Source organism: Lissotriton vulgaris, chromosome 3_1, assembly GCF_964263255.1.
Source record: "Lissotriton vulgaris chromosome 3_1, aLisVul1.2, whole genome shotgun sequence".
NCBI lineage: Eukaryota > Metazoa > Chordata > Amphibia > Caudata > Salamandridae > Lissotriton > Lissotriton vulgaris.
Window position 1 is genome coordinate 571,619,802 of NC_141689.1, and position 23,981 is coordinate 571,643,782.

At 42.6% G+C, this 23,981-nt stretch overlaps 1 protein-coding gene across 1 annotated transcript in view; it reads left to right on the forward strand.

Moving 5' to 3' along the window:
* The window catches only part of VCAN (versican), a 165,686-nt gene that overhangs the window by 120,018 nt on the left and 21,687 nt on the right, over nucleotides 1–23,981 (forward strand). The window contains exons 8-11 of the mRNA XM_086960854.1: nucleotides 953–5,680; nucleotides 7,857–7,970; nucleotides 10,689–10,802; nucleotides 23,542–23,700. Coding sequence (XP_086816980.1) covers nucleotides 953–5,680; nucleotides 7,857–7,970; nucleotides 10,689–10,802; nucleotides 23,542–23,700 — 5,115 coding nt within the window. The remainder of the gene's footprint in view (nucleotides 1–952; nucleotides 5,681–7,856; nucleotides 7,971–10,688; nucleotides 10,803–23,541; nucleotides 23,701–23,981) is intronic.

The following is a 23,981-nucleotide window of genomic DNA, read 5'->3' on the forward strand; positions in this document are numbered from 1 at the left end:
ATAACTATCAGGCATCCGGGCCAAGTGATGGTATCAACTTCTCTTTTTTCTGTAAGAAGGGCATTGTGTCCTGATGGGTGGCAGATTTTTGAGGTGAGTAATAGTGGATAAAGAACAGGGCACAATTAAAAAAAACGTTGCCTTTCCGATTCAATTATGTTATGTTTGGATCAATGAATGAGTGATAAATACCCAATAAACCTTGAAATTCTTTTAATACTTTTACAACTTTGACAAACGGTTGAGTCATATGATCATCAATCAACCCAAAGCATTATTGATAGATGTATATGATAGAGTCTAAACCTTTAATTTGCATTTTGCCTAATACATCCTAGGAGATTGATTTGAATTTCACTGTAAAGTGTCAACTACATTTACAGCTGAGCACAGCTGAACAATAAGCCTGTTTGCTAGCAGTTCCTTGCAAAGGGTACTATTGTTTAAAGAGGACATCCAGGGGAAAGGAAAAACGGTGCTGTTTATCAAGTCCTGCATCTCTAACAACCTCCGACGATAGAAATTCTAGATTGTTGGCTTGTTTGATAGCATCTGATTGGGTTTTGAGATGTATAGTGACATCATTCCTCGAGTAGGCCCCTTCCATTCTAGTAAATTAAAACATTACCTGTCATAGGCTGTATCTCAGTTTTCAATTAACTTGAAGTCACTTCAAACAGCATTCCAAACAGCAGAGGGCAGTACAAGGAGCTGAGGGACTGAGAGTAGCGGCACCGGGATGGCCCAATTCAAAGTCTGTGTCAGTTGAACAGTGCTCCAAAGCGGGAAAGAATGCAGACAAATATTCGAACCTGGTGCACCAGCTGAAAAAATTGTAAAATGCGCACAATGGTATAAAAGTATATATGAAAACGTCATAGATAATCACATGATTAGCATATTAAGCAAGTGTGTATTTACTAAAAATGGCTTCTATTTTAACTTTTCACAGGTCCAGTGAACCCAATCTTGGAACTCTTGAACCAGAGAGGTCATCTGCAGCTTCCTGAGTATGGTGACCATCTTATAGTTGACTTGTTGCCCATATATACACCGGAGGAGGAAGAGGCCGACTGTGAGAACTCTACTATTGAATCAACCTCTCCTACTGTAAAGTTTATCAATGGAAAACAGGAAATCACCAGTGCACCTAAAGACAGAGAAGCCGTAGAGGCAAAAAGTGACCTCATTGAAAGTGTGGCACCGTCAAAACACATTGAGACATCAGAAGTTAGTGAAGTTGATGCTACTGTAACATATGTGGATGAGGCAACAGGTACAAGTCTACCTGATTTGTCAAGACTAACTGACCAATCAGCAGAGGTAGAAGATGTTGGGCCTACAACAAGTGCTTCAGTTTCAGAATCTATCTACAGTGGAGATTCAGATTCATTTACAGAAGACCTCTCTCATAGTGTCATATTAGCAACTGGAGAGACCCCATTAGAAGCAGTGACAAACGAGGATATTATGATCCCTCAAACCCCATCTGAAGCCACAAAACCCGTAACGTTCACCGCACTGGAATATTCTGGAGATGATTCTAGTGATGTGCAATCATCTAGTACAGTGGCTACAGAGATTGTGAAGTTAACATCAGATGAAGATGTTGAGGAGAGGACTACCCTGCCATCTTCTTCCAGCACCATTGAAGACTCTGCTACTTTGGACACAACTGAGGAAGGTCTAATGCCGAAAACCTCAATTCATACTGATGTGCTTTCTACATCACAAAGTCTTGTGGAAGCTGCACCATCTCAAATAGTGAAGACTGAGTTAGAACCCACTTCATTTTTAATTCAAGAAGGCTCTGGAGACATTGAAGAAACCACAGTGACACAGGGAACAGATTTAACACAGACTGAGACGATTATAACAACAGGCCATACCTTGATTAAAGAGCTCGATGTCAGTACTCTTCAAACTACAGTAATTATTTCTGGTGAATTAGAACACATTTCTGAAACATCTGCACCTCCAGTGGAAAAAGTTTCTCCAGAAGCTATAGAAAGCCTGACAGATACTGTTCCAACTGAAAGTGCTACTGGAATAGTGACGGAAGAAAGTGTTTCTTTGATACCTTTAGATGATAAAACAGATTCCATGAGCCCTACAACTTCACCTGCACCTGATTCAACTGATATAGACTCTCAAAAGATCATAATTGAGAAAGAACCAGAGGGCTCAGCGTTTGAAGAGATGCCTTCAGGTCAGGTACCAACCTCAGAACCGACAACAGAACACGAGGGTTCTGTGTTGTACATTCCCTCAACTGTGAAAACCCCTTTTCAAGAAATGGGCTCTGGGTCAGAAATAAGCAACTCCAGTCTAATTTCAGAGGCTCCAATGCATCCAAAAGATAGCACTGCGTTGACTTTTACAGAGCAAGGTTCTGGAGACATAGACCTTGTCACAGAAACTGTCCCCAGTGTGTCTGTAGCACATGGCATACCTCACTCTGAGGTGAAGGAGATCATTATTGGAACCACCGTTTCTGCACAAGAACAGCATCTCACTACTGAGCCAACATCATTCATGTTCTCAACAGAAGAAGTGCCTGTCACAACTTCTGAGGATATACAGGGTGCCAGTACAGAGAAAGAAGTTGAACAACAGCAAGAGACTGAAGGATCTACAGAGAGCATGTATACCTCTAGCACAGATAAAGCATTGCAACAACAACTGGGGACAGAAGCAACTGTTGTTTCTACTGCCTTCTTGTTATCTGCAGATGACACAACCATATCTCCTTCCCAGACTGAAGCAGGAGTACAATCTGTTGATGGTTCAGGGGATGAACTTTTCCCAGATTTTCCTGTAACAGGCATTGCTAGTACAAAGACGCCAGGAACGCTCCCTACTCCAACTGAAAGTGAAGATGTTAGCTCTTCAGCGTCTTCTACAGAGGAAAACTTAGTTGCCCCAATTCCTATTGAAAAACCATCATTAGCAGAGCCAACTAGCATCACACAGGTGGCTGAGGAAAGTTCAATACAGACATTAATCAGTACTGAAACCTCATTACAAGAGCAGGGATCGGGATCTGGAGATATAGAGAGAGCCACTGAGTCTGTCTCTAAAGCATTGAATGAAGATCTGGAATCTGGGAGTGGTGAAGAACAAAGTGGAAGTGGAGATGAAGAGACTTCGCCTGGACAGATTTCAACAAGCACAGAGAGTGATGAATCCTTGCCAGAAAGACAAGACAGGCCAACAACCAGCCATCCACAACTTGTTTCAATAGCCCACCCTCTGGAGGGAACTATTGCCACTAAAGGAGCATTAGAAGAAACATCTGTTTCAGGAAGTGAAATCCCTACAAGTGTAGCAGTAGGCTCTGAATTTCTATTCTTTGGAGAAGGCCCTGGAGAAGGTATTGTGTCTACCCCATCTCAAATCAAAGAATCAGATTCCATCAGTTCCTCCGCTGAGCAAAAACTCTTTAGATCCACAAGCCCTGCGCCATATGTATCTGAAAGTGGAGAGCCAACAGATTCCACAAGCACACCAAGACTACTTGAGACTAGCCATACTGATGAACTTTCTTCAGGAGCTAGTGAAGATGTTGGAGTACCAACATTTGCAGCTGAATTTGCCACTGAACCAGTTGTCAGCATTGTTCCTTCTGCATTAATTCCAATTGAAGCAAGTTCTCAGGTTATTCCTTCCGTAGAGCATAGCACACAATTGGACCACATTTCATCAGAAAGTGATGGTGTAACACAAACAGAACAAGTCAGACAAGAGCTTGGAAGTGTGACTGAAAGTTTCGTGACGCCTACTTTTTCTGCTCATGAGGAGGTATCATCGGATAATACCATTCCAACGGACTCAGCTTTAGTTAGTGTAGCAATCAGTACAGAAATCACAGACAAAATAACTGATCCAAACTTATTTGAAAGTTCTGCAGAAGGATCGGGCATGCAGATTTCCTTAGAAACAGAAACAGTTAAAGATATTGGAAGTCCTAGTAGTTGGGAAGGACCGAGTAAAGAAACCACTAGCTTACATGTCTCACAGACAGTTTCTGTTTTGCCTGTTGATTTAAAAGAAGCAACTCAAACAAGCCCAACTAGCTCTCACATAAGTTCCTTCATAGATATCAGTTCATCAGAAGACACAATCACATCAGTGGATATAACTACAGGACATGTTGGCAAGGAACCAGATGAAATAATTGAAATGACCGAAAGAACAGTTGTTGAAGAACCACACAAACATGGTAGCATCCCTCCTGAAACAACTATTATAGATATGGACATTGTAGAATCTAAGCACACAGATGTTCAAGACCTACATGTACCAACTGAAGCATCTTTCCTTTCTGCTGGCAAATATCAAACTTCATCAAGTGTACTTTTACCAGAAGACACAACAGAAGGATCTGGTCTGAATATTATATCCAGCTCTGATCCACCAATGACACAAACACATTTAGCAGAAGAATCCGCTGCCGCAGTAGAACAAACAAGTTCCAAAGTGATTGATGATCTTCATCACACAACACAATCCTCCATTTCTGTGCCAGAAATCATAGAATCCATTTCAACAGTATCCTTACTTGCTAGTCATACTTCCACCCCTGAAATTGGCATTGATACCACAACATCCCCATTGGATTCAGGACTTTTAGTTGCAGAGACAACACTGGAGGAGCGATTGGAATTAAGCACGCAGACTGGAATCCAGTCTGCCTCTACCCAAAGTCAAATAGAATCTACAGTTGAATATTTAGAAAGCGAGTCTGTTGAAAGTGAAACAGAGACTCCCAGGATTTCTTTACAACCAGAAGTAACTGATGAAGAGGTGCCTGATGTAGCAACATCTCCCACAGAGCTAGTTTCACAGAGCATTGGACACTTGCCCAGTGGGGCTGAAGACTTAGATACACACTCAACTCCTGAGGAACAAACTCAAAAGCCTTCGTTCACAGTCATTTTGGTTAATGGGGCATCGGAGTACCCTCATCAAATTATCCCTAGTACTTTGCCATCATCTGATTCAGTTATAGGTAAACTTGCTTCAGAACAAGAAGTAATTTCTGAAGTTGCGGCAACATACAAGCCCTTGCTTAATGAAGAATATAATGAAACTGAGACAACTTCAAAATCCGTATCTGAAAGTGAAGCTGAAGTTGATGAACAGATAACAGAGAGCACAATAGAGACATTTCATGTTGATTTTACAACTGAGACACCTGACAATGAAGATGTTTCTGCTGAAACATTCACGGATGAGACCCACACTGACTCCCTTGTGTCTGCCAAGCAAGTTATAGAGGACTATACAGAGGGTACAACAGCATCTGGGTCTGAGGAGGCTAAAACCCCAAAGGAGGATGTAGAAGTATCTACTACACCTCCAGATTCACTGCCTGATAAACCCACTGACAGCACACCATCCATACTTGGTACTCCTGAAAAGACAGCAACATCATCCCCTCTTGACATTTCGGTAGAAACACAAACCGCACTTGTGGTACAGAAAGATGCATCCACCATTTCGTCGATCATTGCTACTGAACAAACAGCAGTAGAAGAAAGCGTTTCTGAACCCGATCAACATATGCCAGTAACTGGAGACGAGAGACCGCAGACCAATCTTTCAGATGTTACAAATGAAACTGGGTTTCTCATTGGCACCAGTGAACCATACGATGAAGCAGAAGTAAATATACCAGGTAAAGGAGAGTTGTTGTTTTTTTAATCTGCCTCTTGCAGTTTTTATTTGTCAAAATGTTAGGATTTGTATTTTTTGGTACATTTTAGCAATTTATGTTTCCTGTAAATGTGCCTCCTGAGAGAAAAGGAGAAAGAGAAAACTACAAGTTGTGTCTTCCATTTCATATATCGTTGTTTTTATTTGTGTCTCAAAATTGGAGCTTCCATTATTTTTCATTGTGTCCTAGACCCTAAAGAAGTTTATGAATTTGAGATCCTCAATCATATGTATTGATTATTAACATCATTGGCGATCTCAATATTTCAGTGTTTCTGCTCGTCCAGGCAAGCAGTACTCAAACCATCCATGCTGAAGGACAATGTCTAGAACTGTGTCATCAATATTAAGGTCATAGGAAATGTGATGCAGAACCTTTGTAAATTCCATTCTCCCCCAAAAGAGGACATAGGCTGCCCGGCTGAAGACATAGAGAATGAAGAGTTGCAGTAATGAGTCCACGACCAGCATGATCCACAGATTTTTTATTTTATTTTATATTTAGTAGAAATTCTTGAGGGTAGTCTTGACAGTAAATTGTCAATATAAATATGAATTCTACATGGTATCTGAAATATTAGATAGCCGCTCAATGTGAAATGGGATGTATTGCTAGCTGGATTACCCAGTCTGCCTCATTATCTTGGCCAAACTTGCTGCACTCAGCTGTTAAATCTCCAGTTTTATTGGAAGCTGGGCAACATCCAATGCCTTACACTAGCTGGAATGGGACAAGAGAAGAAGAGGACCAGTTTCCATGTCAAGCTTGAGCGGAGCACCTTTACTCCATGGGATTTTCAACTATACTTTTGGTCCTGAGGTTGGGGGTACGTGGATTTATCTGCTTGACACTGTCAGTGTAGCCATTAACCGTACGAACATCAATATACAGATCTGAAAAGCACAACAAGAACGAAGCCCACAGGGGTTGGTTCTTTGACCCGGGCTGCAGAAGTTATAAGTAGTTGTGCTTCTTTTCCATGTAGTGCATATCACTGATTCCACTTGAAAACTGCAACAAATCGGGCCCGATTCCCAAAGGTAAACTGAGACGAAAGTCTAACTTTATGACTTTTGGTATTCACAAAAGGCATCTACTACTCGTAAATGTCCTTTGTGAATACCAAACGCTGAGCTTTACAACTCTCGATATTCACAAAGGGCATTTACGTGTAGTAAATGTCCTTTGTGAATACCGAAAGTCGTAAAGTTAGACTTTTGTCTTATTTTATACCTTTGTGAATCGGGCCCCTAGTTTTGAAAGATAGACTCCAAAGCACGGGCTGCTGAAATTTCGAACCTGCAGAATATATGACCAGTATTTAACTCCTAAATTCAGTCACACTCACTCCCCATATACTAGGGCTGGGTTGCTATACTACGTTTTCATCAGCATATTTAGAAGCAAGTGCTAGAGGGCGGGGTTCGGTGCTGGTCAGAGTTTGAGAAGAGATATTTACGTGAGGTGAAGATGCGGGTAGTGTGTGTTTTGGCGTCTGTGTTTGTGGGTAAACATGATCTGTGCAGTACTCCACGAGTTACTAGTTTTCTTCCCACTACATCCCAGTTTCTGCTAAGCATTCTCAACCAGAGCCCAGCTTCAAATGACTGTTTCTCCTACACCTCGAGATGTTAAAGAGGCTCCTGCTACAAAAAAAGAAATCCAAGCAGTGCTGCACTGCTGGCTGCAGCTGGTTGCTCAATTTCAGATAACACCACCTACCCAAAGGAGTGACCACAAAACCACAGTCCAGATGAAGCCCACAAGGCACAAAACCATGCTTATGTCCACAGAAGGTTGAAAAGAACTGAATGGGGTCCTTCCTGCTCTGCAAAAGGTTGTCCTAGCATGCCCGAACTAGGGGCGAAGCTTAGCCCTGACTTGGACACCTAGAACCCAATAAAAACTGCAAAGCGTAGCGTTCCTGGGCAAATGTGGTTTGTAGCTGGTTCTTTGTGTGGATGGGGTTTGGAGTAAAGAAATGCCAACCGTTTACACAGCCCTGGTCCATTCTGTTTATACAAATAAAACTTCGTTCTTGGGAAAAAAAGTATGAAATGAAGTGGGAGTAAGGGTTGTAAGGGTTTAGTAAATTACATATAATAAGATTAACTGTTGTATTCATCTTCTGCTACAGGCCAGGATCCCTGCAAAAGCAATCCTTGCCGGCATGGAGGTACCTGCTACACAAGAGGTTCTTTCTACATCTGCACATGCATGCCAGGATACAGCGGCGAACAGTGCGAATTAGGTGAGCCTCCCTCCATCATACACATGTTCTAGAACCTGGCAGTGAACCAAAAGAAACAGCAGCACTGCGCCTTACCTCCGAGATAAATATAGCATGCTTTGTGTGAAGGCCTCCAATCCAACCAGATGGTGAGACAGAGGTCACAGCATAATGTATAGAATGTAATGAGTGGGCTGTCATGTAATGCATGCCTACTTTTCACCAAGAGAGGGAAGGGAGACTTCAACAAACCACAAAACCTAAAGGTTTGAGTGTTTTTTGAGTGAGCAGAAACCACAGAAGGAAAATGTAACTTTGCAGTAGAACTGAACATATGTTTTACTTTACATTGTGTGACAATTGTATATTTCTGAAGCATTAGGTCAGGATACAGAATTAAGAGAAACTGTTAGTTTATTTGAATGATGATGTCAAGTAGTTTGGTTAGAAGATAAACATTTGAAGGCAGAGTACAAGAAAACAACTTTTTCTATTCTTATGTTTGCAAATACATAGATTTGTGTATTCATATGAACGTGTGACCGCACATGTTTAAAAGTGACAAAAGAATCAGCGTATTTTGCATGATCATTCTGGACTGTATCAGATTAGATAACAAACTATCAGACCTAAGGTCTCGAAGCAATAAAACATGGTGACCTGTGAATATCACTGGTTCTCAAACATTGCAATAAAAGCTACTCTTAAGAGGCTGTCTGCTACCCATGTTTTATTATAGCATGTGTAGTTATGGCTTATTTTGTAACTAACAAGTGTATTCTGAGCACACCAAATTTATCAAAATTAAACTCGTTAATCTGGTTCTGAAGATCTGTGTGCTGCACCTAATAGAGTATACCCTAATACTCAAATATAGACAATGAAAATATGGCTAGTCAACAGAAATGTTGACTCAGACTTAGCTGTGTACAACTTAAAAGAATTTATAATGATCAAACACTTTTACTTTCTTCGCTAGTACAATTTATTCCTGTTAATTCACAGTGAATTTCATCATATACAGTGAAATACGACTCGTTTTTTACAAATTTACATTTGCAGAAACATTTTTCAACAAACACATCATTCTGTATACAAAAGAAACAACCAACCGTAGGTTAGGTTGTCAATCGCCCAATGCATTTCGGGACACCTTGGAGGTTCCTTCGTCAGGGGAAACACTGTAAATAAAAGATGATATATTTTGTAATGTCAGAAAATCTGCTACTCCGGGTCATGATATTACACAAATAAATTATGCGGTTTTATTTAATTGAGTAATGTAATATATTAGCAATATAATGACAGTTTGCAACCCATCGACCTCCAATTTGATTTCCATTTTGACAGAAACATATGGTGGTTGTGGGTGTGGGTACCATGGCAGATGGGCTGCTACAACAGAAGTAGAGGGGTTCTCAAAAATCTATAATACTTTCGATGACCTTAAATTAATCAATATTTATTTTCTATATTTGAGGAATAACATAGGTCCTCCATAATAAATCTGTGTACAACCTAGACTACATTTATGAATTTGTCTTCAAATCACTTAGGGCCTAATTAGGACTTTTCAGAAGAGCGGTGCCACCTTTCTGCTGATTGTCGCCATCGCCTGCCTACCAGATTACTGCTTTACAGTGGTCTGGTGGGCCGACAGTGTGGTAATTCCCCCTGTGATGCCCTTTCAAAGGGGCTGGTACCCTTATAAAAGGCATAGCAATGGGAACGCCTCACAAAGTTCTTGCACAGCTTGGACTCAAAAGTCCACGCCCTGCAGGAACCTATGTCCATGCACACAGGGGGGCACATGTTAAGCCCCTCTGTGTACATCCACATATGTTGGAGGCACAGGTGGCCCTGTAGGGCCACCTTTGTTTCCTCTTCGAAGGGTTTTTATGGCGGTGGAACCTGCATGAAAAGCCTGGTGGAGAGGAAACTTGTAATATGCTTGGCAGGACTGTGGCAGTTTTGCCAAGCACATTGCAGCCATTGACAACCATACCTAGGCCAGGTCGTAAATGGGTGGTCGGACCACCAGTGTGGCAGTAGCTGGATCCACCACTGCCACTCCACCACGAGTCTGGCGGTCCTCGGAACACCAGACTCGTAATATTGCCCTAAGTCTATGTTTTCTCTCCTGCCTTGTTGAAATGTGAGCATTACTTTCTCATGTCAGTTCATCTATTACTTTTACTCCTCATAGTGCATTTTTGTCAGTGAGGGCATTTTCATCTCACCTTCAAACTCCAGAGCTATCGTAGTATCCGTTTCCCCAGTGGCAGACACCATCCAACGGCTCTTTAAAGTAACACCAAAGACAGCAGGCCACATTTATCTACTGTCCCCTTACACTCAAATATTTGAGTAGGTCTAATGTGGACCAATAATAACAATTACAACCAAATTTCCTTTTGCAAAAGATGAAGCTGTTTTAAGCCAGTTAAAGGCAAAAAGGGCAAGTAAGACTTTACAAGGGAAAAGGCTGGCAAGTCCCACAGTCCTTTGAATGGAAAGAGAGACGCTCGCCATGAAGGCTTTTTAGTAATCCTCAGGTCACTGCTAAGGTGCCTTTATCAGAACGAAGGGTGGGAATAATGGGCGCAGAATTGATTCTTAGATTTTTTTTAACTCTCCTTTTGCTCTTAAATTATGTACATCGTTAAATGCGTGCCTTCTGCAACTTAACTGTTCGTTTTAAACGTACACACTGTAAAGTCATCTACCATTTGGGTGCAGATATTGATGAATGTCAGCCCAGCCCCTGCCAGAATGGAGCCACGTGTATTGACGGGATCAATGGATTTTCATGTGTGTGTCTACCAAGCTATGTAGGGGTTTTATGTGAGCAAGGTAAGGCAAGCCCATTTTTTCTTTCTTTTTTATAATTTTCCATTTTCTATGTCTTCTGGGCAATAGCTTGCTTAATCTCCACAACGGCCCCTCGCAGCGGGATGCCTGGCTTTCACCTTGGGGATGCCCAGTAATGGGTTATCTCGCAGGGGAATACCAGGACGGGTTCCCTAAGCAAGCGCTGGGACGCTTCCGGGCAGCCATGCGCTCTACAAATCAAATTTCATTTCATTTCATTTCATTTCCATGCTCTAATTTTGGTACTGTTGTTCTGTTTGCATTACTTTACATGCATTTTATAATGTTTGACCATTAATTTACAACTGTATATATGTTTCATTCTAGACAGCAGCTAATTCATAAATCATCACAGGGGTTGCGACTGTCAGAAATGGTCACAAAGCATTCATGAATTCCTTTGCAAATGACAAGTCAGGCGGGGGAGGGGAATAGTCCTCAGCCGCCCCCTTTCACCAGCATCTCTCAAAGGATCCCAGTGCTTTGAGCATCAGACCCCTTCTTTAACTGCTGTTACTTGTCAAGTGATTTGGGTCATTTATTTAATTATGCAAGTAAGACCTTGTGTGTGATATGTACCTGCTCTTGCTGGCACAGCGTGAAAATGGACTTTAAATGATGTGGTATAATTTAAACTTTAGAATACATCATGACACATGCTACCTTAATGGCTTGTGGCGCTACCACGGTAGATTGCCAGGGTAGTGACATTGGCCTTCTTTTCGGTAAGAAAAGCAGAGAAAGGGTGTCCTAGGTGTTTCTAGGGGTCACTAAAAGTGCATTTGGGTCAATTTGGAAAGCCATTGGCCTTATTGAGAGTTTAACAGACGGAATACATTGTCAAAATCTTGCTGCTATCCAATCACCCTTTTTACAAGTGCCATGAGCTGGAACAAAGTGTAATACAGTGTCCAAAATATCTGCCATGTTTGAGAATGAGTATCCCATCAGATAATCTCTAAATAAGGCACTTAATATTTTTTTCATGGATTTTTCTTGTAAGGAAATGTTATTGCAGAGAAATTAAATTCTCCACACCCTACCTATAGAGAAGCTTTTTAGGCAGTGGACATAGCTTTCATTGCTGAAAAGTGACTTTGTGAAGTTAAATGACAGAACAGAATGACATAGAGGGAGGCAGCTGTACAACTATTTGGGACCTGTGGTTAAAGTAATACCCCATAGTCGGAAAGGTGTCTAGATGGGGGCTTCCAGGGATAATGAGGGTATCTGCTTTATGCTTGTCGAAGATTCAGTAAGCACAAGGTCCGACCATCTTTCCTATCCTAACTGGGGCCCTTTTAATATCAGTGTCTGCTATAATCTTTTAGAATCCAATTTGCATTCAGTCATTTCGGATTTCGAGCAGGATAGTTATTAACTTGATTAAAGGTTTTGTGACGCAATTTGAGGAAGACCGTCTCCAGACTAAAGACTGATGTTCCAAGCATTAGGAATGTTCATCCTTTTTTTCATTGTTGTTGTGTGTTATTTTTTCTTGTTGTTGTTGGAAAGGCTTTCACACTTGAGTGATGTTTATCAAGTGCAAGTCGGAGCAAATTTACATTATTAGGGTTTTCACAGTGAAGTATCAAAAAATTAGGATTAGCATATTTTCCCATAGTGTTGAACTTGGAGTGGGAGTGTCAGCCAGTGCTTAGTGTGTAAAACAAATAGTGCCTGGTCTGCATCAAGACGCCACTGCTGCTTCAACCACCCTTTGCACCTGCCAGTGCTGCCAATGACTGCAAGCATAACTACTAATCATCACTCTCATATAAGTGTGAAATTTCAGGCTATTCCAGGCCCTCACATCTATAAGAAGGGCTTGGGTGGTAGGTATTTGTAATTTTTTAATGTATATTGTACTAATGGAAAACGGTTGGTGTGCTTTTTTCTAAATTAGACAAGCAGCGCCACCATGTGGCAGACTGTCATAAGAGCCAGTGTTGACAATTAAGTGCCAGTTCCAAGCTCCGAAAACCACCGGCTCAAATTTAGTACTGTGTATCACAAGTGAGTAGAAGGAGGTAGTAGCCCAATGAGAAAAGGAGCATATCATTTTTCTTAGTTTTTTTTATTTTTAATTGAGGCAAACTGAGCACATTCCGAGGTTTTGGACCTCAAAACAGGGCCATGGGGACATAAGTTTTGCTTTGTTACCCATCAAGCTGATGGAACAATGTGGTAATTTTTCATACAATAAATCACGCACCCATTGGTATCTGTATTTACCTGGTGGGTATTACACAGAAGCGGCCCATGCAGGTAAGAGCAGTGGGGCCGGGTTGAGGGAGGGGGGAGAATTCGACAGACCACCACGAGGGGAAATTAAATAAACAATACATTTTCCCTTGTCGTCATCTGTCAAAATACCAGTCCCCACCCTGCCCCACCGATCTTCCCTTCAAGGGCCGCGGCTGGATTTCACTCGAGTTAGAATGACTGCCCTAATGTGAAAGAATTATCAATTCAATACATTGAATGTTAAATCTGCTTTTGGAGGGATCCGTGGTTTTAAGCTGCTGCCGTCTATGAAAACCAATAAAGTGGTGCACACAACTAGACAGGCTGGAAACGTCTTGTGAATCAGAACAGTCTAAAATTACAAGCCTTCCGCATACAACAGAAACATCATCCTGTGTTTCTGGATGGCAAAGAGGGAACAAAGGAAATGCATTTGAAGGAGTTAACAGGAGTGTTTCCTGACCTGTCAGTCAGAAAGAGCCTTAAATGTTTCTGTGGTTGAAAGCCAACGTCCCGAGCAGGCCCGGACTGGCCGTTGAGGGCACCGGGCAATTCCCCGGTGGGCCGCATGGTTGGGGGCCGGTTTTGGGCCCCTGGGGCCGTTTTTGTTACAGGGCCGTTATGCTGCAAAAACGGCCCTGTAACAAAAACGGCCGAAACCCGGCCCTGTCACAGAGCGCGGTCGCACCTCTCCCGGAGGGGGGAGGGGGGCCGGCCGAGCACTTTGCCAGGGCCGGTTCTGGTTCCCAGTCCGGCCCTGGTCCCGAGGCTTTCAAGTGCTGTTAGGGCTTGTGACCTGGAGAAACCATCGTGAGCCAATTCTTGGACTCTGCCAAAGGAAATAAAACGAGATTGCAGACACAGACACAGTTGTCTGGCAGGAGACAGGATTTGGAAGCCTTGATTCACATGAGTTTAATGTAGCCAAGGAGACCAAACACTGCGATGCCTGGGAGAGGCTTGCAGTGTAGAGCGGTTTCTTAGTTCATGTTACATGGCTTGAATTCGGTCTTGTCATTTCGCCTTTTCTTGTAGAACACCAACTGGCCCGGAAAGCTGTTTGTGACACTCGTCCAATCAATAAGCCCTTAGATTCTGTCTCATGCACCCCCTCCCCCACTGCCGACATCGTTAACGCACCTTTGCGAATGTGCGATAATATTAAGGCTAGGTATTATCATATTGATTAAAAAAACTTCAACAGGAAACCCATCATCATCTGCCCCATATGAATTGTGCAGTGTACCCACATGTGAAGATATGTACTCAGCTCAGCTGGGCACCTATTGATGTGTTATGCAATGCATTTGTACAGTGCACCGTCTCCCATTTGGGAGCAAATCGATTTCGGAAGTCCCAGATACCTCTCTGTCGGGGACCTTCCATGACAGGCGGGAGATTAATCGTGCAGTTGTGCTGTAGGTAGCATAAATGGTGTGTTCCAGTGCTAGGTGAATGGGACATCTTCAGTGAGTTGTGGGCGACAGTACTTGGTCTTCGATGAGCAAAACACAAGTACTTTCTGAACTTCGAAAGTAGCAGAGCTAGGAATCTCACACGGTAGATTCACTTATGTTTTTTAAATGTTCTGGGTTCTTAAAGCAATACAAATAAATGAAACAATACACCTAAAAGTTATCAACCTTAAGGGCCTCATTCACAAGGTAAACTTACACGTTTTAGTCAGTTTATACTTAGGAGTAAGTTTATTACTCTCTGTGTTCACAAACTCTGACTGTATAAACTTGATAAAAAAGTGTAAGTTACATATGTCCACTCCCAGAGGAATGCAGTTGGCTTACTCTTGTGTGGGTGGGTGATGTTCCTCCCTAAACTCCTCCCTCGATCTCCCTAAACCTCTTTACTCCGCCCTAATGCCACATCCCTTGTTGTAGTAAATCTACCCCTTTTCCCACTCGCTTCCTCCAGTCTCACTCACATGTACTATGAAAATGTCCTCTGAAGTTTGTCAGGGCAGGAAACGCCACACACTTAAGTGTAGGTAATGCAGAGGCGTAAACCTCTGCACATAATTTGTGAATTGCAATGTGTAGTATGTTGTGTAGTACCACACAATGTACCACAAAGTGCTTTTTGTATATCACGCCATGAATGCTTTCTTCTTTTTTCCCCTCCCTTTCCTCATCAAAGCACTTACCTGAGGAGTTCTCACATACTTATTTTGTAATTGCCCCTTGTGTAACGCATCACACAGCCTAGAGCTGGTGTTTACTGAGTGCAAAGTCGGGGTGAGTGCTGCAAACCTTATGCCGATAAGCACAAAAATAGAGTGCAAAAAATAAAACATAAACTACTGGGACATATTTATATATTTTTAAGGCAACACTTCAACCAAAGTTGCTGCACCGTGTTGTGGCAGGGGAGCACAAGCGCAACGCCATATTAGTTGGAAATTGCCTGGTGCTGCTTACTACACGTGCAGAGGGGCAAGAATGCTGCTCAGTACTACAGACAACCCTTGCACCATGATGAAGCTTTGCGTGCATACTGTCTAGCATAGTATTTGTACTGACAGCCTACCATTCCATTGCAAAATCCTATCCACTGACAAATTCTTAAAAATGCCATACATTGTATTTGTGCTGTCCAGTGCGGCACATGGACAATTGTGTTGGATGCTTGGAGCAACAAAAACACTTCTCCTTCTTGGCTTCTTCTTCAAGTCACAGTCTGGCTTTCTTAGTAAATTGAGCTTTGTTTCAAAAGCTAAGGGTGCTTGCATTGAACCACCCAAGTTACACCCTTGTGACACCCCCTGACACACAGTGGCACTCATGTGACACCCCTGACACACAGTGGCACCCATGTGACGCCTCTGACACACAGTGGCACCCATGTGACACCCCTGACACACAGTGGTACAAACCAGCTCAGAGTGCACACTTGCTGAGAAAAGGACACCTTTCCAGAGAAAAATTCCTATTGCACTGGGAAATAAATATCCTTCAAGAGTTTGCTCTGCTTTGTATCACTCTGCATGACTTTGTCCTGGCACAAACTCTCAGTGAATCTGGCCTTGTGTGCCTGCTCGTCCTGCTGACCTGACCCTAATCTGAGCCTGAGAGTGTGACACATCAAACTGCACAACCTCTCACAATGATGCATAGTGTAGCCTTGAAAAGGCATGTTCAAACATATAACCCCGCTTATCAGCAGCGAGCCCCGAGGCAAAGGCTGAGCCCCCTTCAGGTTTACCATATGAATCAGTGTATTTCTGACCCCTGTGTGCACTGATGCTGCTTTCGCTGATGCGGCTGGGCTCACAGGGTATTGTTCGCAGAGCACCAGGGTGATTGTTTCCTCGACTTTACTCCTCTAGATGAGTGGTAGGTCGAATGCAGAAAACAGATGTTCTGCTCATTGGGTGACAAACATGATTTATAATGCGGGCTCCTCCCGGCTGCTTTTGATCAGCGTTGCCTCAGATGACCCCCTGGATTTCCCATTGGAAAGGATTTGATATCAGCGGTATGGCCGTGCAGGGTAACACGAACCTCCCTCTGGAAAAGGGCAGAATAGATGAGGGAAATGCTTTTTCTCACCAATGTGTGGTCCTGCTCAGATGTTTTTCATTTTGAAACACCCGATGCTTGGTCATGACATGTTATTATGTTCGCACACTTTAGTAATGCTCCTCTTCTGTGTTCGCCTGCTTTTGCAGCACAAAGGGGGTCTTTATTTTGTAGAAACATCGTGGGGAAAATTGCTATTTTCTAAGCTTGTCATCATTAGTGCCACACTGCTAATGTTCACATTCCTTTCTCGCCCTCTCTGTTACATCCTTCCCCGTGCTCTATAGAATCAGGCAGGCTTGTCAGGAGTCATTTCACAGCCTTGAGCCAGAGGAGTGCCTGGCCCTCCCAATGGTGGCTCCATTCTAGGCCTCTCGTACCAGAGAGCCAATGTGGTCTTGCTGGGAAAGACCTATTGTGAACTTAAAATGAGCTGCCCACCTGCCTATTGCTTAAAGTCGGTTGGCTTTGTTTGCCCTTCTCATTTGCTTGCTTCTTATTCAATGCCTTGCTTTACTCTCCTACTGTTTGTCCCTCTCCTGGAGCACAGCCTCTTTAGCATCCTTTTTTTCTTCTGGGTTAAGCATTCTATTAAGGTGGATGTGTTTTACAGCTAGCTCCCTCAAATGCACATCCGCACTCCATGGTTCTCTCTTCCTTGTGTGCTGCTCTCTTTCTCTCTCTCGTGTGCTTCTTCACCGAAATTATCCCCGCCTCTGTGCTTTGTTTGCTCTCTCACTCGTTCACGCACCCCTGCCCCGGTGTGGCTCTCTCTTGTATGCTGCGTTCCCCTCCTCTCTGCACGCACTTGATCCACCGATTCCTTCATGGCCCCATCCCCCCGTGGTCCTTTTTGATGACAAATCACTAAATAATAACAAAGAAAAAGGCACCTGCATCAGCATCTGTGGTCTCCACATTCCACCTTTTTTTCTTTCTTGCCAGTGCACTTTTTTTCTAATCGATGGTGCTCAACATCAGCAAACTGCATTGGTAAAGTCCAAAAGATGAGACATGTTAGCTCACCAGTTTTCCCATGCTGTCCAGCTGTCTGGCTGGCATTAGCTAAACTCTCTGGCTTACATGCTGTGTTTGCCTTTCCTTTATCTTTGCTGGCTCACACTATATAGGAATGCACTACAAAGCCATGTAAAAGTGTCACATTTCTACTTCTGCAAGTTTCCTTCTATGTTTGCAATATATTTTTAACTTTTATGCAGTTCACAAACTTCCAAGTAGTGCTCTTGGAACTCTATGACAGCAGATGCTTTCAGAATGACTCCTTTATGCTCACTCTGATGGACTGTCTACTAAGCAGGCAAGCCCTCTTTCTAATTGACATGGAACAATGCCTTAGCACATATATAGTTTAAAAATGTTTTTTAATCACAATGCAAAATAAATTTCCTTGTGGAGAAGACACTTACTTTACACACCTACTCTCACACATTCCCACTTTGGAAACACCCTTTTTTGAAGTAGCTTCATAAACAATTAACAGGTGGAAACCAGCCGTGGCCCGTGCAGTTAAGAGTGGTGGGCTGGGTTGGGGGGCTGAGGGGGCGGGGGGGTTGGGATTCGACAGACGACCGCCCGGGAAAAGGAAATAAATAAGTAATTTCTCCTCGTTGTCATCTGTTGAAATCCCCCCCAACCGTCCCAACCGCCCCACCCTTCTTACCTGCATGCGCCGCAGCTGGTGGAAAAGGCAGTGCAAAATAAGTGTGACTGCCCACAAAACATTCAAGATTCGAAATGCTCCAAGCACCGAGCATGACACTCTCCACTTATGCTGCCTATTTCCTGCATAGTACTCATAAATGCAATGGTAGGAGAGGTGCCATACTAGTGCATTTCTGCTGACCTAAGTGTTATTTACACTAATAAAACTTCACTTAGCCTCTGTCTGCAAATCAGGATGTGGATTGAGAAAGGTAATTACATTTTGAAACAATTAAGTACTATTTAGGTGCAGTAAAAGTTGTGAATCAGGCTCTTTGTGTTAAGCAAGTAAAAGAGAAATGTACAGAAGTGGTTACCTGGCGCTGCTACAGTAAGTAACGTATTGCGTTTCTCTCTGGGGAGTAATTCTTCTTGAAATTGTTTGCCTATAATGATAAACTGTAGATTTTCCAATGGGAATGTGATCTGCCGTTCACTTAGAGCTGCTCTGTGTGTTTATTCTTGTGGGTTCATTAGGCGTATGGCTGCGGCCTGAATTGGCAGAGGTGTTACTTGAATCCCTGTATTACCCTGTCATAATAAGCGTATGGACACAGACATCTGGAAAAGGCTTTCACATCTTAAACCATCTCAGGCACAAGGTATAAAAGTGCAGTGTTCAGATGGCAGCCTCCAGTTTCAGCTCAATCAATCAATCAATTTTCTTATAAAGTGCGACTACTCACCCGTGAGGGTCTCAAGGCGGTGGGAGGGGGGTTCTTCGGTTCAGTCGAAGAGCCCGCAGATCTCCTGAGTGCAGCCCTCCTGCAGTATATGGTGAATATCTGGGTACTTCTATTTTCAAAAAAGAGAGGAGGATGTTTGCAGTCAAGCAGTATGTTCCCTTACGAAGGACCAAATGGGTCCGAAATGCATTGGATAAATAAATAAACTGCTTGAAAGGAACCATGCTTTAGTACGTGTTTTTGGTTGAGAGGTTCGGATGACCTGCCATTACATGAGAAACCCAGGAAATTCGCATTTGCCTTGCATGAGGAGGAGTTTAAGAAAGATAACTAAAAGCAAAGTGATCGTGCAGTGCATTACATAAGGATTAAGACATGAAGTGAAAAAGTTTCAGATGAAATAAAGGAAGCATATGCATTGTTGAAAATTAGGCTGTCGCCACTGAAGTGGGGTAAAGGAATGCCCCACTATTTTTGGTGAATATCTGGGTACTGTCATGCATGTGGGTTTGCAGGATGTCCCATTCTGCTTCGCTGCATTTTAAGTTCTTTAGTTTGCATCCACCATTAGGCATGGGCGGAAAATCCGTTAAGCTCGCGGATTTTGCGGATTTTTGGTAAATTCGCAATCCGTGAACGCTCGCGAAATTACCGAAAATCAGCAAATTCGCACGCAGCGGATTTTTTTTTCTTGGTGATACAATTTTGCGGCGTGCGGTGTAAGTTCGCAATTGCGAACATGTAGGTGCGGCGGGCAGCAACAATCTCGCACTCGCGAAATTAGAAAAAATTGCAATTCTGCACAAGAAATCTACTAGCAAGCAGCATAGACCTTCTGAAAATGATGATTTTTATCAGAATAACTCCTCAGGTTGACATTTGCCTGCACTTTTTTGAATTTGAGGCCTTTTGATTTTCTTTGGATAACTTTTGGATTAGAAATCAACTTTCTCATATAAGCTTGGTGGGGCATTACAGTTGCTGTAATGCTGTTCTGCAGACTGTTCTGCAGAAAAACGAGTTTTGCAAAAGTGAAAGCAGGTTCAAAAGTTCAAACTCATCATTAGTAACCATTCCCTGTAGTGCTTCCTGACAAGGGCCCCTCCAGAGTTCAGTTGCTAGTTGCAACAATTGTATGACCCTGCTCTGACCCTCACAGCAGGCTCATAGAATAGCTACAAGTAGGCCACAAAGGTCCTGGAAAAAAAAATTGCACTGCAACAGAAAGCAAATTATAGATAAGGAAGCAGGTGCCAGACTGGAATTTTAAAACAGTGACACATTAATAAATCAACCCCAAATTATTTCATGTCAGTTGAAGCAGGCAGGTGTGCTTGCTTTTTCCCCCCATAATCTACAGTGATTATGAACCAGAGGGTGGTATTGATGTACCAGAGGGTGGCATGGGTGAAACAGAGGGTAGCAGGGGTGAAACAGAGGGTGCTAGGAACCTGTGATGATGAACCAGACGTAGAAACAACATAATCGTGACCGTTGCGAGCCGACATATAAGTTCGCAATTGCGAACTGGTACAAAACCCTCACGAACTGTCAGAAATCCTTGCGAACTGGCAGAAATCCTTGCGAACACAAAAAAAAAAATCCGCAAATTCGCGAGAATTCACGGATTTTGCGGATTGCGAGTTCGCAAATTCGCAAAATTCGCGAACGCCAGATTCGCAAAATTCACCCATGCTTATCCAACATCTAAACTCCATTGCATCAACTCTTACCTCCCTTCCCTTTATTCTTTTTGCTTCCCTTCTCAGCTAATATGACTGCCCATGGTTTACTTAAGTCAGTCTGCGTGCTTCACCCACTCACATGCATAAACGTGCATAAAAATGCATACCCATGAAACTTTCCATTACTCATATTTAGTCCATCACATACATTTACTAATCGCTGGGGCTTACCATGCACATCCTTACACAATCATGATGTACAAAGCGACTGGGAGGAGACATTTCTCATGTTGCTTGGATGTATTCCGTGCAAAGATTCCTGCTACCCTTTTGTATGGAATGGAATTGGTGGATCCATATCAATGGGAGTTTATGCAAAAAATGGAGGGGAAGGTATTAAGGAAAATTTCTTCATTAAATTCTGCCTGCTCCACTTCATCTTGCAGGCTGGAATTCGGTCTGCGAAGTTGTAGGGCTCAAGGGTTAGCTGCCCTAGTAAAATGGATAACATGCTTGGCTCGAGGCAAACCAGGAACCCTACGAGAAAGCCTAAAAAAGGAGCTCCTGGGCAACTTTAATGAGTTCTCGCAGCTAGTAAAAAACTTTCGACTGGCTGTTTCAATATTGGAATTGGACGAAAGTACGTTGTTTTTACTTTCTCCATTAGAACTAAAGCTAAAGTTAAAAAGTGTGTCCTGGGAATACTGCTACAAACTGGATATACTTGCCCAACAGAAAGATAAAGACAGGGAACTCCTGGTTTTAACCTATACACCTAAACAAGCCCAACAATATCTAACTTGGAACATTCCGCATGGTGTCCGTAGGGTATGGTACCTCCTTCGCCACAATTTGCTTCCACTAAATACATTACTTGCAAAATGGTATGGAGTGTCCCCCTTGTGTATTTTTTGTAATAATGCCGTTCAAGATTTTAAACATGTTCTGTTTATTTGCCCAGGCCTGTACTTATTGAGGAAAAAATGGATAAAACCAATCTGTATGCAAATGGGAATTACGAACGTAAAAATGTTTTTTAATGCTCTCCTCTGCCCCCCTAATGAAATGTTCTGTTTTAGAATTTTTAAATATTTTAAAGAATTTTTAGATATCTATTAATGTGATTCTGGTGAGATGTTGATGAGTGTAACTTTGTATATAACAAGTGGTTGTTTAGTCGTTGTATTAAGTTTGTGTTTTAAAGTATGGTTTTATGTATGTTATTTTATGTGGCCCTCTTTGAGAGCCAAATCATAATAAACTTTGACTTTGACTGACTTTACACAATCATGATGGTGCAGCTCTTCAGGCAAAGAAATGTACACTGCTGTGAATAACATCACCAGCCATTGGTACTTCTGTTGCACTGTTTCTTGAAAGCGATAGTACATTTAGAAAAACCACACCCTCAACATGGTGAAATGTGTCATCATTGGGCGGTACTAACAAAGATACGACTTTAAGATTGGAGAAATGATGCAACATGAAATAAAATACTTTAGACATGTTACTTCCATGGAATCTATTTTATTGAATTCCCGAAAGAGGAGAACAGCTAGAATTGTGAACATAAAAACTCACTCATGAAATATTAAAAGGAACACGTTTTCTTCAGCAGCTTTAAACTGGATGTCAGTGCAAGCGAGCTGAGCCAGTCATATCAATTTGCTGCCTAGCTATGCTAACATAAACACAGCTAAATAAAGCTAGTTTCTAATTAACAAAAACGCTTTATCAGTGCCAAGGTATTGAGAGAAAATGGAATTTGCACAGCTCAAACATTCCCCAAATGAATAAGGAACGGAGACTCCATCTCGCGACCCTTTTCTGCGTCCCTGGGTCTTGTCATCACGCCTGCACGTTGCCACGTCTTACGCAGCAGTTATTCTCTGCAGACTTCTCGCCCCCCCTGCTGAAACTTGGTCAAGAGAGCTGTGCTCCTCAGAAAGGTTCTTTCTCTTTTCTTTGGCAAGCCAGATTCTCCCTCGAGGTAGCCGTTGAGCTTTGCATCTGTGGGCTGAACAGTGATGAACATGTTCCTTCTTGGTCGTTTCAGTTGCTAGTTTTCCAGCGTTAGTCATGGTTTGCAGGGGCTGAAGCAGTATGTCATGAACTTCGGCAAGAGGAAGTTAGACAAACGACATAGAAAAAGAAAGACTAGGAGACTATCAGTGATAGAGGAGAGAGAAAACAGTGTGTGAGAGAGAGTCAGAGAGTAAAGCAGAGAGAAAGAACGACAGAGAGATCGAGGGAGACAGATAGAGGAGAGCTAGACATGATGAGAGCCAGAGATAAGGAGAGTGGAGACAAAGACAGAAAAGTAAGAAAGAAGGGGAAAGAGGAAGAATGATAGAGTAAAATGTGAAGAGAAATGGAAAGAGAAAGAAAGACAGAGAGGGAGAGAACATTGTAGGGCAGAGTTAGACCCTAGCTCAGATTTGAGTTTGCATTCTGGGAACTTTAGAGGTCATTAATAATCTGCAACAATCTCAAGCATGGTTGTCATTGTGATACAAATTAAAAATGAATTCCTAAATGCTTAATATTTACATCTGTAAGAAAGTAAGATCACTGCTGACTGACATATATAAAAATGTGCAACTACTAAAAGCCCAAATAGGAGTGGGTGTTCCGTGACGTCACTGTTCTTCGTCTTCAGTCGCAGCAGGAGCAGATGGAATCATGGTATTATACATTTTTTGACCCAGCATCTTGTGGAGTGTAAAAGTTTCAAAACAATAATTTTCTTGACTAACAAAGCTCTGTATTCTATGTGAAAACAAATGTAGAAGCAAAGGTGATTCCTGCTCTGCTGCCCTTGTTCTGAGTGTGACCCTTTGCTTTGCAGACACGGAGACTTGTGACTACGGCTGGCACAAGTTCCAGGGCCAGTGCTACAAGTACTTTGCACACCGGCGTACCTGGGAGGCCGCGGAGAGAGAGTGTCGCGTGCAGGGCGCGCACCTGACCAGCATCCTGTCTCAGGAGGAGCAGATCTTTGTCAACCGTACGTGCAATTTTTTGGTTTGTTGGTAGATCGACAACGAAAACGTAATATTGAACTGGGATATCATGGTCAGACTGACTGTACCTGGCCTGATGCAACCTTTCCACACTAGTCATACATCAGGCCAGGGTTTTGGGCCTGCCCCTCTGTAGAAGCCTCAGACCTGTTCCTATCTGTGGTGCATGCCAAGTTGAAATGACGTTTTACAATATAAAAAAAAACAGAGATGAAAAACAATGGTTCTGAAATTGACACAGACCTGGAAACATGTTGAGCTGCCC